We start from the raw sequence: 13,683 nt of genomic DNA, 5'->3' as shown, positions 1-13,683 counted from the left end.
AAAGAGCAAAAGAAGTGGATGTTCTCCTAACCACCACTCCTCCTTCTGAAAAGGTAGAGAGCTGAGGGTGGGGGGAAGAAAAACAATTTGAATGTTTGTTCAGGAAACAATACTGAGATTCCTTCAGCTAAATGAACCACTGCAAGGAATCACAATGCTGACTCAATGCATTATATTCTAATAGCGATATTTAAGTTGTAAGCAGCAAAAAAAATAAGACACACAGTAAGACCAGAACACAATGAGCCAGGCAGAAACCTAGGATGTGTCAAAACACACATTCACAACTGCCTCCTTCACTGCAGCTTCCTCACTCACCATCTCCATACCTACACCATAAAAGCAAGTTTACATTAAACACTGGAAGTTCACTGGCTCTATAGTAACTGCAATTTACAGCTTCAACAACATTCAGTGTTATACACTCTACTAATTTGATAAGATAAAAGGGTGATACCAATTGAAAGGCGCTTAGAATGTCGATGTTAAATTAAAAAAATATTATAAAAAATTAGTCTCTGTAACAGTGCTATACTGGCAAGATTCTTGAACTATCTTCACCAGAATGCAACCCAACAGAAGAGTTTGGGAGGAACCAAACACAGCAACAAATGCTGCATCAGCCTGAAATAGATACTTGCTGATACCTTAAGCTTTATAGTGTATCTAAATAGCTAAACGCTACATGACAGACTCAAAATAGGGAATGGAGGGGGCAAGAGGAAAAAAAAAAAACCAAGAAAAGAAAAGAATACCACAAACAAAAACTCAGTAAGAAACATCAGTCCTCCATCTCATATGAATCTCAAAAGCCAAGAAAAAAAAACCAACCCTGAATTATCTAGCACATTTTGCTCAAGAGCAGAACTACAATCCTTTTGTAGCATCAGAAAGTTTCTATTCCAAATCTACTCTACTGCAAGATTTAACTCAACTTCAGTAACAGCAAACAAATTACAATGCAAGTGGTATTTCAGAAAACGAATATACAAGAACATTCTGTAGAGAACAGAAAAGAGAGCATCATACCTACCAGGCTTGAATGTAATTAGACAGGAACGGTTTGTGCAAGTGCCCTCTGGGAATATCATTATCTTAAAGTAAAGAAAAAAGTTGAATTTAAGAACTATTTCAATGTGGATTTATCTACAAACACATTTTTTCCAAGCTAAAATTAACTCATTACAGTAAAAAACTTTTAGGGAAAAACAGTTCAGTGCTCAATTAGTGCTCAATACAGAAGTTAAGTTCTGTCTTAAAAATATTTTTGTCTGTGAATTTGCCTCTTTTTTGACCTCTGATGATAATTCTGTTCAATTGGAACATTGACAGTAATGAGAAACACTTGTGAGTTTGAGAATTCTCTCAAAACGCTTTGGTGATGATAAAAATATCATATTCTGTTTTGCACCAAAACAAATTTCATGCTCCCAAGCTACCTGTTAGCAGGCTAGAAAAAAATTGCTATTTTCTTTTTGCATTTATTTCTTGGCATGTACACAAATGCCAGAATGATAAAGGCTGAAAATATCTAAACAGAATTCTAACAAGGCAAAAAATGCTCAAGTTGAAACAAATGCAGAGGAAGAGATTAGATTGCTTAAAAACCCAAAACGCTTCAGACAGCAAAAAGCCAAGAACTGCTGAAATTTCCGTTACAGAACAAGACATTTAAAGGAAATAAATACCTATTGTAAGGGGACAAAGCAATGGACTGGAACCAATATTACTAGTTTTATTGCTCACTCTGGTACTAGCTTGCTAGATATTCTGGAAATCAATTCAGCTCTGAAACTCAGTTTTTTCATCTGTAAGTAAGAATATTTACTTTTTAAAGTGATTTGAAATCTGTTGATGAGAAAGCTACATATCACTTTTCTGTTACATTGTTCTGAACTGTTTATAATGTTTCTGCAGTCCAGTATGCAGATGCAACCGCTATAGTAGCAACAATGCCATGAAAGACATACTGTATCTTAATCTCAAAAGTTCACAGGAATGCTTCAAATTTTCAAAATAATCACGCTTCCTTTCCTTACTGTCTTCCAAGGCACATTACAAATAGCCACATTTCAAGTGCAGAAAAAACCCTGAGCCACTTATTTTGACAATGTTTTCATCATTTGGTCCAATAGAGGTGAACTCCAGTTACTGGAACATCTGAATTGCTTGAGCTATCGTGGCCAATATCGCATCTCCAGCAGTGACAGCATGCCAAAATCTTGAGAGGGCAAGATCACACAGCACTCGCCCACGTATTCTGCTGAGCACCTCATTATTTTCTTAGAGGACTTTCTAAACCTGCTGTGGTCTCTCCACTTAGTATCACTCAAGAGAGCTGTCTTCCCATGTGCTTACCCCGTCTCCCCTTGAAACACACTGCAGTTAAAAGCTAGTGTTCTGTACAGGTAAGAATTTTACGTTATATCTTGTAGAAAGAGGGGGAGAAATCCTGCCACCCACAAACCATCTACAACATCCCAGAAGGAAAAAGCTAAACTGCATATCCAAAGCCTGGAAATGCCAAATATCATCAGTCACATAGCAGCAGCATACAGTACCTGTGGCCATTTACCATCAGACTGAGCACGCCTCTTTATCTCTTCAACAGTTTTCCTGCGAGAATCCTGGTCTGAACGAGATACAAATACTGGCCGGATGTATTTGATTAGAGCTGCAGAGAAGGGCAAACAAAAACAAGCAAACCAGCCTTTATTTCTGCTTTGTTTGAAAACAATTCCCTCTCCCCTCCCCAATGAGTAGTCCTCAGGATAAAAGTTTTGGCCCAAGTACACAACTACTTTACTATATTACACTGCAAACTTAAATACTGAGCTGAATTGTTAAAATTTTATTGAAATATTTTCATGGATTCCTGTGAGGAAAACAATTATCACAGTTTTGGCACTTTAGACTTGTTCAATTTTTAATAGATCAACACACACACACATCACAGATGATTTAAAACATAACTGTACACATTCTGCATAGTTTTCTGTAACAAAGCAGCTGTGGCTACTATAAGCCATTTCCTCCTATCATAAAAATCACAAAGTATGCAGCCACCTCCAACCCAGCAAAGTAGCAGGAATATCCCTATGCAAGTGTTTCCAAAAGACACCCTGTGGGTCAAACAGCCACTGTCTTTAGAGCTTTTGCCTCCTATGACAGCTCATCTTCACTGAAGGTGTACCAAAGATACTCCATGTGCAGATTATGTTATGTCTTCTGGGGAATCAGCATCATCAGAAGAAAAAGCATGCTTATTTTCTGAGCTATCACCTATTTGCTTGTTCCTCATACTAGATGAATCAGATCCTGGCTCAGTGGGAAACATCTTACACACAGCCAGACACAAAAGCATGAGCAAGAATCAGAAAGCAATCCACAATATCCTCTCCATGCACATCTGTCACAAGGACACCAAGGCCCACTCCACTTACAAAGTAATAGGGAGCATATACGCGTCTTGCAGTGTCAGAAAGCGCTACAAGAGAAGCATCTTCAAATACACTACTTCACGCTTTTATAAGTGGGTCATCTTCAAATACCTTTTTTTTGTGTGTCTTGTAATCATATTTGAAGATTCAAGAGTCACTAAACCATTAGCTATTCTATTTGCCTAAAATACAAATATATTTTTCATATTTCTGACTGCCATGAGACAAGTTCACTGACAGTAGCTGTATAATCTTCTTTTGTCAAGGATAGACTTGCTGCATTAATGGATCAGCCAGAGCTTAAAGTGTGAAGAAAAAAAAAAAAGGCGTAAGGAGCTACAGTCCTGTACTCAGCAAAAGCTGGTGGTTCTGGTGTGACCCCACCAGCATTTTAACTAGCAAGTCACCAAAATCCTTCTATGGTTCTGTGAAACTAACCCGTCACACCCTACAGCAAGTTCCCAAACATTCTGCCAGCCTCTGAAATACTGCTTTTATCCCACAAGTTGCCAAAGCTTAGGAGACAGTATCAGAGAAGAGTTACCATACTCTTGCAGTTTTTCCTACGTGCCTACTCTCAGACATTATTAATAAATGAGTGCTTGCTAGGGGAGTGAAGATCATCATGTGCCAGCTGGGGTCGCTACTGTGGGAAGGTAAAAAAAAAAAAAAAAAAAAATCAACCAAACAAAAAATCCCAAACCAAACATGCATAAAAACCAGAAAAAAATCCCCCCAAAACAGAAGAAACAAAAAATGCAAAGGAAACCATACTTGGTTTCATATCTACTAGTTTCTTACTAATACTAGTCCTGACCTTTCTATTACTCTTGTGTAGCAAAAACAACACTATCAAGTAAAAGAAAGTTAAAAAGACTCAAACATCCTCAACCTTCACCCTGAAGTTTCTTTTACATTAGGTCCAAATGATGGAACTGAGGTTACTTCAGGTCAAGGAATGAACAAGACAATTCCAGAGATCCAAGGCTCTTAGCTAAGGATATGCTGCAAGCAGGGTCTTCTTCTAATACGTGAAATTAAGCAAGCAGACAGATTTTACTTCGGACAGTATGACAAACATCAGACTACAGACAACTTGCCAATTTTGAGTCTCTAACCACTCCTGTAATCTCTATCTGAAAATTGGATGGGCTTACAGTGGTAACCTGGGAGCTTTACAGTTACATCCTTCCCAAAAGCAAGCTACTGCAATGTTACCAGGCTCCAAAATAACACACTGCAAGTCATCTTACAAATGGACACCACCACAAACAGCAACACACCCACATGCAAAGAGTAACTATTACAGTAAGCTGGAAAAAGACCAGAGACAACTGAAAGCTTGGTTTCCCGTAGATTTGTCCTGCCTTTTGAATTAGATGATGCAAAATAGGCTGCAAAGTAAGTTCACTTCTTTTCTCATGGTTCAGATGCTATCTTCATGCAGCTCGCAGAACTTAGTATCTTTTAAACCATCAACTTTCTTTCAAATATGTGTGAAGCCAACATGATTTCAACCGGTCACATCAAATCTTAGCCTAACAGACAGGGTGATAATATTCAGGTCCTTAGGGATCAGACCAAAAAGCTGACTGAATTCTTGTTTTAACATTAAACAGCAACCTAAGATCCTGTTTTACACCAATCTAAGTTGGTGTAAAACACCAACTACCAGACTCTTAGTGGCTAAGTCCAACAATTTAAGTGAGATTGAAACTCCCAGTCATCAGTAAGAAGCTAAAAGTACATACCAAAAGAAGGCTAGCTCTGTCCTTGCCTTTCCTCAGATACTCTTCTCATAACCACTTCCGAAAACAGAGCACAAGGCTACACAAATCTCTACTCTCACCACATTTTCATGTTCGGTAAACAGACAGGAATTTGAAAATTCAAAGACTGTACCAAGTCAGTCTGTGCAAGAAACAGACAGGATCAGGGACAAAGGTCTGTAAAGAGAAGCTGAGAAACAAACCAAACAGGTGAACAAGATGAGACTGTGGTCAGAAGTCAAGTCAATCATAGGGAAGCCTGGAGTCAGTACTGTAAGGTAGTATGTATATCAGGCAAGGACTAGAGGGCAGGAGCACAAAGCAGCGTGCGTGAAAATTCTTCAGACAGCTGGCATACTGAGCAGCTAAAGGAAACAAGCAGAACTGTGCAATATACTTAATGAACAGAATGTAATCTTAACCTTCTCTGCTCATCCATTAACCGTCCAAGACCAGTTGTAACCAAGTAGTGAAAACCACAGCCCAAGTATTTAGAGATGCTCAAAGGTGTGATTGCCCATCTCCTCTCACTCCATTAAAACCACCCTTAAAGTATAAAGTCTAGTGAGTGATAGCAGACAATCCCTCAATTCACAACTGACCTTGTCAGTGTCACTATCCCATCTTTTTCTCCAGAAACATCAGTCCTACTTGCTGTAGTCACTCTTATCCTCAATTTCAGCTCATTACAAGTAGTCCTGAAGACAGGTGACGCATGCTATACTCAACCTTCTTTGGCAGGTGTCTGCAGTTTAAACAGTACTGCCAGTAATTCACCACAACCTCTGCCTTACAGAACAGCCAGAACATCACAGGTATGCTAACCAATGTTCTAGCACGAAACAGGCTTTTAAGACAGCCTGCAAAAATTCAGTATTGCTTTAAGTAATTGCAGGGTGGCAGCTCCAATTGATTTTGGAACAATAACTGCCATGCAATCATTTTAAGCACCAGCTGATGCATAAGCAACAAAAAGTTTCTTTCTGATGAGCTGAACACATACAATCAGTGTCAATGAATTTCTCAGGATAACAGAGAAAAAAAAGAAGATATTTCACCTTTGTTTTTTCAGGCAAATGTGGGTGAGGAGATCTTGTTTGAAATCAAGATATTAAGTGCTATTTAACATACAATAGAAGAAAGTATCATAACAAACCATTCAAATTACACTTGACAGTTACAACCATATGGTAGATATGATGGCACCGTGACTGGTCTACAAGGCATCAGAGAACACAAAAAGCAATGGAACAGCAACGTGGCAACCAAACACCGTTCTTCTAAAATGTATTCATACACACATTTTTGAGTAGGCATTATATTTTTACCACTGCAGAAACAGCAGAGTGGCAGATTGCTGCAAAAGCAGAGGATGCTGAACCTAGGGCTTTCACTTGGCCTCTCCCCCAAATCCCATCACATACATTCCCGATACACTGAGATGGCGGCCTATAGAGAGCTGTTACAACTGCCTCTGTTTGCATTTAACATGGAGGCAAGCTGTGTAATACAGGCAGACTTGCAGTGGGATATCCACTTACAGTATTTACTCCTTGATTTTTTCCTACTATGGGAAAAAATAGAGATTACTCTTCTAAGAGCAGTTGCCCTCTTACACGTTCTGTAAGGGCTTACAAAACAGTGCTTTTCAGTCTTTAACTTCCATATCTCGGCCTTAGCTTTTAAGAGCTGCCTTACTCAAACCAAAATGCTCATAAAGTTCTGAACTCAAGCCTTTTCTAATGAAGTAATATCTAATATGAAACCTGCTCTTTTCAGGAAAGAAGAAAAGAAATTTGCAAGAGGCACAGAAGTCTTCTGGAGAATATAGAAAAAAAACATTAAGGTTCCAGAAGAAAACAGATTTCTGTGTATATGGACACAGGGACTTAAAAATGGGTAAAAAACTCAAATGCAGACACAACAAATACACAAAGTTGTATCAATGCACAAAACTGATGTCAGCCAAAAGTAGGATCTTTTCCACTTGGAGTTACATGGTTCTTAAACAAAGAGTGTTGTTTTAGTTATGGTCTTCTACATGAGATTTGTGAAGTTAGTGGTAGTATCTTATCAGAGCAACAATCGTACACAAAAACATATACTTTGACCCAAGCCTGAACCAACCACTAAAGCTAAGTATGTGTCAAGAACAACTTCTCTGAGTCTATCTAAATGCTTAGCAGATGGACCACCTGACCGAACAGATACCAAGTATTCATGGAACAGAGGCAGTGTTAATGTTTCCCAATTTCCAAAGAGGAAGGCAGGAAACACGCAGTCTATAGGACGAGGAGAGATCAGGAGTAGGAGGTAAATAATCAGTGTTCTCTTTAGCTTTAACAGAAGTAAATCCATGGTATTTGGATTGGTCTTACAAAATGTGATCTACTTCCTTTAAGGACTTCTTGAGGAACAAAGATCCTTTTCATATCACAAGGATTGCTGTTTGCTTTCACACCTGCAATACCTGTATGAGGGCATGGCTGGATGTTTTAGCTTCCTACTGCCAGTTTAAGAAGTATTTTATGAAGACAGTTGTATCGGTTTGAAGGTATCTTATATATTGTAGTGTGTAACTTCCACAAATGATATTAACAAGGATGCTTAAAAAGTGAAGGTAGTTTAGGCATTCCAGCAGCAGTTTAAATGAGAAGTAATTACTACTGAATTTATGGGGGAAAAAAATCCAGTAAGTCCCTAATTCCAACCCAAAAATAAATCCATATCTATAATGCACAGGTGACAGTGCAACTATTTAAAGTCTCTCTGAGAGCACTCCTGTGAGGACTGAAATATTGCAGGACCGTCTGAATGCCTACAGCCTCAAGAAAACACTGAATTTTGAAATGGAAGTTTTTAAAGGAGAGGATGAAATGAATATGCTTGGCAATAACTTCAAGATGCTCCTCAGAACTGGAAAGCTCATTTGTGTACTCAAGGTAGGCTACAATGCCAAGATAGCATAGGACACTGCCATTTGAGCTGGTGATCTTAACAGTGTTTAAGCTTCTGATTTACAGCATATAAAGAGATATCTGTCATGCCTTCACCTTACAGCAGTTTCTTCCAAAAACAGGCTTAAGGACTGCTTTGATGAATCTCAGAAGTACTTAAAAGTGAGATCCTCACTGAAAAACTGTGGGTCTACCATGGTTCTTTTCCTTATACGCTTTGCAAGGTATGGGAAGAAGGTTGTGGGGAGAAACTGGGATGGAAAACTGGAGGATTAGGTTGTGTAACAGAGCTGATGAGTAAGTAATTTGGCATCTTTTAAGTTCTGAAATGAAAACATACCCAGCAACCACAGCATAAAATATTTCCCACTGAATTGCTTATTTCTTGTCTTTTAGTCACAATGCTCAAGAAAGGCCTATAAAGCACTTTCAAAAGATGGGCTTGAACAAAAAAAAAAAAGTGAGTTTTAGATGTGGGTAAAAAGCACACAATAGAATTGACAGTTTTTATAACACAACATGGTAATCTCTTCCTCTATAGCTCTTCTGTATTCTGGCAAGTACAATTGATCTCCTTCTCCTTTATAAACTTAAGCTAACATATCCCCCCACTCATTTCACAGGTACCAACTTCCTCTTTTTCAGAGGGTGAGGTTACAGATGTCGACAAGTTGCTTGAAGTTTAAACTAGCTTATCACCTTAAATTTAGTTTTTGAAAGTTTAGACCACAGATGATGTTTCAATCACAAAAGTTGTCCAACAAAATCCCCCCCAAATCATATTTCCCAACAAATCTCCTTTTTATTGAAGTAATTCTGCAGTACCACTGACCACTTCAGCAATGAAAAATAACTTTTAACCAGATTGCTTTTATCAGCCAAAGTGAAATATAACTACCCAGCATTCATGCAAAGAGCTTGTCCTGACTTGAAGCTGGGTCCAGTAGACAAAACAAGAAAGTTTAAAAATCTGTGCTGATGAATGACCTAATCTAACTTCTTCAGCCAATATAAGGTGCAACAGATTCCTAGATGTCATCTTCCCTGAGCTGCACACTTTACAGTCCAGCAAATGTCACATCCCCAACTCGCCAAAACTCTGGAAAGCCATTATGCCGAAATACACGTCCTCTTTCAGCATCGCGGTGATGTGCTCTGTCTGTTCTGGCATTTTCTACATGCAGATACTGACTTTTTAGATGATCACTGAAATCTCATGCCATCACACAGCTTAGACCTGGCAGTGCTGGCTTAACAGTTTAACTTGATGATCTTAAAGGTGTCTTCCAACCAAAACAATTCTGTGATCTTGTTTAGATCTGGACAAGCGGTTCATCCAAAGTTTGAACTAGTGCGTGCTGAGAGGGTAATTTACTTCACTACTGACTACTAACAGAAGAGGTCATAACTCTGTCAGAGCAAAAGAGCATTTTAATTTAGTTTTTCTTTTCTTTGTTTTCCTAAAAAGAAGGAAGTTGTCTGAAAGAGCCACAAGACTTCAGTCTGCTTCTGAAATTGAACTTTGTGGTCCAGGAGAGCTGCCTCCAAGTTAGAAAGCAATAAAACACTCATACACAAAACACACTTGTGGAATACTTCCAATCCTATAGAGAACATGCGTTTAATCATTTGGACTTGAAAGTGGATCAAAAGCTTAGTATCCCATGACTGGCAAACTAAGGGTACAATAATACAGGCAGCTGCTCCAGAAATCTATTAAAATTCTTTTAGAACCAATCTTGGTAACCAGTTAGCAATCAGATCTTTCTGGGACTGCTAAAGCACCTGTCCCTCTGGTTCATAACGTACAGTGTCCTGAGAAACGCTGTCAGTACGTCAAAAAGCCAACTTATTTATATCATGTTTGGATATTCTAGATGAAGATCTACTTTTCAACCAAAGTCCTCATTCTTGGAAATAAGCTTTTTTTTTTATTTACATGCTGAAGTTTGCTGAGTTAAATGAATGGCTGGCTCCAAAACTTCACTGGAGATGGTACAAGTTTGCAAGATTCACAAATATGAAGAATGTAAAACCCAATTTTGACCTTTCTTGGATAAATTCTACATGAACACCTAGAATGCCGACAACTCATCATGCAATCCAAGGAAAACATGATCAGCATTTCAAAGATGGCATAAGGCAAATACCAGTGGTCCAATAACATGAAATACATTTTTGTGTATGTAAAGAACTGTAAATAACATTGGAATTAAAATACTATATCGAAGGAGGAGAGGATAGTCAGTACCATCTGCTTCACAAAAACCCTCTTTCAAGCAGTAAAAGAAAAATAGATCTGCACTCCACTGGAAAACTTTTGCTAAATTTTAAGCCAAACCAATCATTACAGTGATTACTCACCTCTCTCTTAAGGCCCATTTACTTTAATAACACAAACTGATGAAATTAATGTTGCTCATATAAAAGTATTCCTCTAAAAACAAAAAAGGTTTTTGAACTCAATCCCAGTTATGACCTTTGCCATGCCTCATTTCCACAGCATTTTTCTGAGCACTTTATAAGGGACTACAGCGTTTTTGTGGCTGCATGACAAAGCAAATGCAGGTATACAGGACAAAATACTCATTTACTTGACTACGCTGTTCACACCAGTAATATTCCATCAACTCACTGTATGTAGTTTTCTGGGTTTTCTGTTTTTCTGTGACAGGTTTTGCTCACACAAGAAAAAATCCAGGGAGTAATTTTCAAAATTTATTTTAGTAAGTCTAGATTTTCAATTGAATCCTTTATAAGCTACCTTCAAATTAAATTAGATATATAGTGTATACTTCTTAGGTATATAGTATAGTTTGAACTACTCAGTATGCTTTAGTTGTGCTACTTTCAGAATAACTACAACGTCCACATCCTGACAGATTCTCCTCGGGCTTTCCCACTAGTCCCCACTGCATCTACTTCGTGGAACAGTTCAGCAGCTATTACAGCACTCTGTCAAATGCCATTCTGTCATTCCACATTTCAGGAACACAACATGGCCTGGAATCACCTCATCTAGTTTGTGTCCTTCAAACGGTCCAGCTGCGAGTAAAGGAGCTGAGCTAGCAACTATTAATCAGTCAATTAAGTCAGCTGAGAAAAAATATAAATCTGTCCCCGCTTCTATAGCTGCACTGGTCCTGAAGCCCCAGCTGGCCTGAATACACCTATACTGTACAGGAGTGTCAACATATCCCCTCACAACAGTTATCTTCTTTTAGTACTGGACAAAGAGTTCAATTTCTGTTTCCACACTATGCTTGTTTGTATACATTCGTTTTTAAAAAAACCACGTGCTTGCATCCTTTTTGTTCAAAGCATCTATTCATTTTTATACAGATTTTTCACTGCCACAAACTTTTACTAAACTCTATCAGACAAATAGTCAGTGAAATAGAGATACAGCTACAGTTCTGGCCTGAGCTTTACCTGATACAGAGAGAACTTTACACCAAGAGATTCCCTACATGAAGCTTCCAGATGTAACCACTCGCCATCTGTGGCCATGTCTCAGCTTCTGCTTTTAGGTACATTCCTAAAACCACATTGTCTAATGAAATTTAAGGAGGTTGCCAATACCAACAGCCTGATTACACCTAGTCATGAAGGAACTCAAAGCTTTTGTTTAGACTTTAAAATAAGGAGTCCCTACCCACAGCCAAAGTATAATCTTCTGTCCTTTTTATCCTACCCTTAAAACTTACACGATGAGACACAGAAAGATTCTTTGAAGTTTGCTGGTCCTTAGACACAACATGGTGGGCTTCTCCAAAACTCATTCCCACAAACTTTGGTTAGAAGTCTAAAAGCTTACACCGTTTTTTGGCAAAACTGCACCAAAAGTCATAGGTCTCTCTCAAGCCTTTGTGAGCATCAAAGTTCGTAGGTCCAAAGACTCGGCAGTTCCACTGACTCGGCCATCTGCATTTCTTATGCCTAAATCTGAGTGCACAACAATCTGCTCTTGCTCATCTCTCACACCCTGCTTGAAACAAACTCTAGTGGCGTGTGGAGGATTAGTAACGCTCCCTCCAGGCAGGGTACCATTCAAAGCAGATGACATTAATAAAATGTATTTCTGGGATGGCACCCCAAGTCACAGCAAAAAAAAAAGTTTTGGTGGACTTTTTCTATAGCCTCAGCTTTTGGTTCTACAGCTTTGTCCTAACTTGCTTTTCTATTTGTAGTGGCTTAAAAGGCTGCAACTTCACTGCAAATTTAACCATGAGTTCTGTAGGACTGTCCTGTCTTCACAGAATGATAGTTTTGGAGAAAGGGGAAAAACACACCCCCCTCCTATTTTTCCTACTGACATTCAAAGCAGACAAGCGAAGAAAAAAAAATAATCTCACCATTATAGCAAAATTTTCTTTGTATTTCAGACCTTCTCATACACAACCAGTGAACTTCCTCAGTAATCATTTTTAATTGTTCTTGAAAAATTAAGTATTTGCCAACTTACTTCCCCAAATAGGAATATCTTTGCTTTCAGCTTTCATCACAATGGAGGCAAAGGTCATAGTTACTGGAATGGCATCAAAGTAGGAAGAATGGGGAGCCACAGTTAATATTGCTGCTTCCGTCGGCAGTGCCCGTCTGCCTTTTACATTTATCCAGTGGAATCCTCCAGCAAGCCACATCATTCTCATGATTGCTTTCAGCAAAACATCCACTATCCTGTAAAAGTTAAGATAACAGTTATGCTGCCACAGGAATACTTTAAAATAATGAAACAAAAAGCTTCACAAGCATGACAAAAGTACAGATAGGATACACTGCTTAAACAGAGATGTTTTGTTTTCTCTTTTTCAGCAGATTTAAGACCACTTCCAAGGTAAGATGTCAATCAATTTAATTTCATGCCTGAATATTAACGCTTTTAATAAAAGTAACACTAAATTTTTTAATAAAAGTAACACTAAATTAGATTCAGACTACGACAATTGAGTTTCTTCTATACAACGTCTAACAATGCTTTCTAGTAAAACCAAAAAAGCTCTAACAAACGGAGTCCTGAAAAATGCTATCAGGATATTGCTAGAATGCAATAACCCTGATTCTTGGGTTCAAGTCTACCCAAACAAAACGGTCGAGAAATGTAGATCAGAGATTCTCAAACACAGAGATGCCTTCGGAACATATCTGGGAGCTTTGGAAATATTTTACTTTCTTCCCTTTACCTGATCTCTTCCTAAACTGCTTTGTTTGGTTGTGGTTTCTTATTGTTGTAGGGTTTTATTTGCTTGTTCTTTAAACTACCTGACAGTCATGAAAAGAGAAACATTTACTTTGAACCAACTGAGTGCAAAAACCAAACATCACAAATTGTTACACTCACAGGGATTGGAGAGCAGGGTGACACTGAAAACTGGATGAAATAGGGGAGGGACAATTTAAAAAGCTTCAAAATAACTGCATGCAAGATTGAAGGCAGTCCATTACTTCTTTAGTTATTATACTGATATAATTCCAAATGAAATGTGACATGCCTCTGTGACTCTCAACCTCTTTCCC

At 38.4% G+C, this 13,683-nt stretch overlaps 1 protein-coding gene across 1 annotated transcript in view; it reads right to left on the bottom strand.

The window, feature by feature from the left end:
* LPCAT1 (lysophosphatidylcholine acyltransferase 1) overlaps window positions 1-13,683 on the bottom strand; it is a 50,270-nt gene that overhangs the window by 35,766 nt on the left and 821 nt on the right. Inside the window, exons 2-4 of the mRNA XM_010141997.1 lie at window positions 12,632-12,846; window positions 2,562-2,674; window positions 1,034-1,094 (exon numbers count right to left, since the gene is read on the bottom strand). Coding sequence (XP_010140299.1) covers window positions 1,034-1,094; window positions 2,562-2,674; window positions 12,632-12,846 — 389 coding nt within the window. The remainder of the gene's footprint in view (window positions 1-1,033; window positions 1,095-2,561; window positions 2,675-12,631; window positions 12,847-13,683) is intronic.

This window comes from Buceros rhinoceros, unplaced genomic scaffold (genome assembly GCF_000710305.1).
Source record: "Buceros rhinoceros silvestris isolate BGI_N320 unplaced genomic scaffold, ASM71030v1 scaffold18698, whole genome shotgun sequence".
NCBI lineage: Eukaryota > Metazoa > Chordata > Aves > Bucerotiformes > Bucerotidae > Buceros > Buceros rhinoceros.
This window is presented reverse-complemented; position numbering and strand designations above follow the sequence as displayed.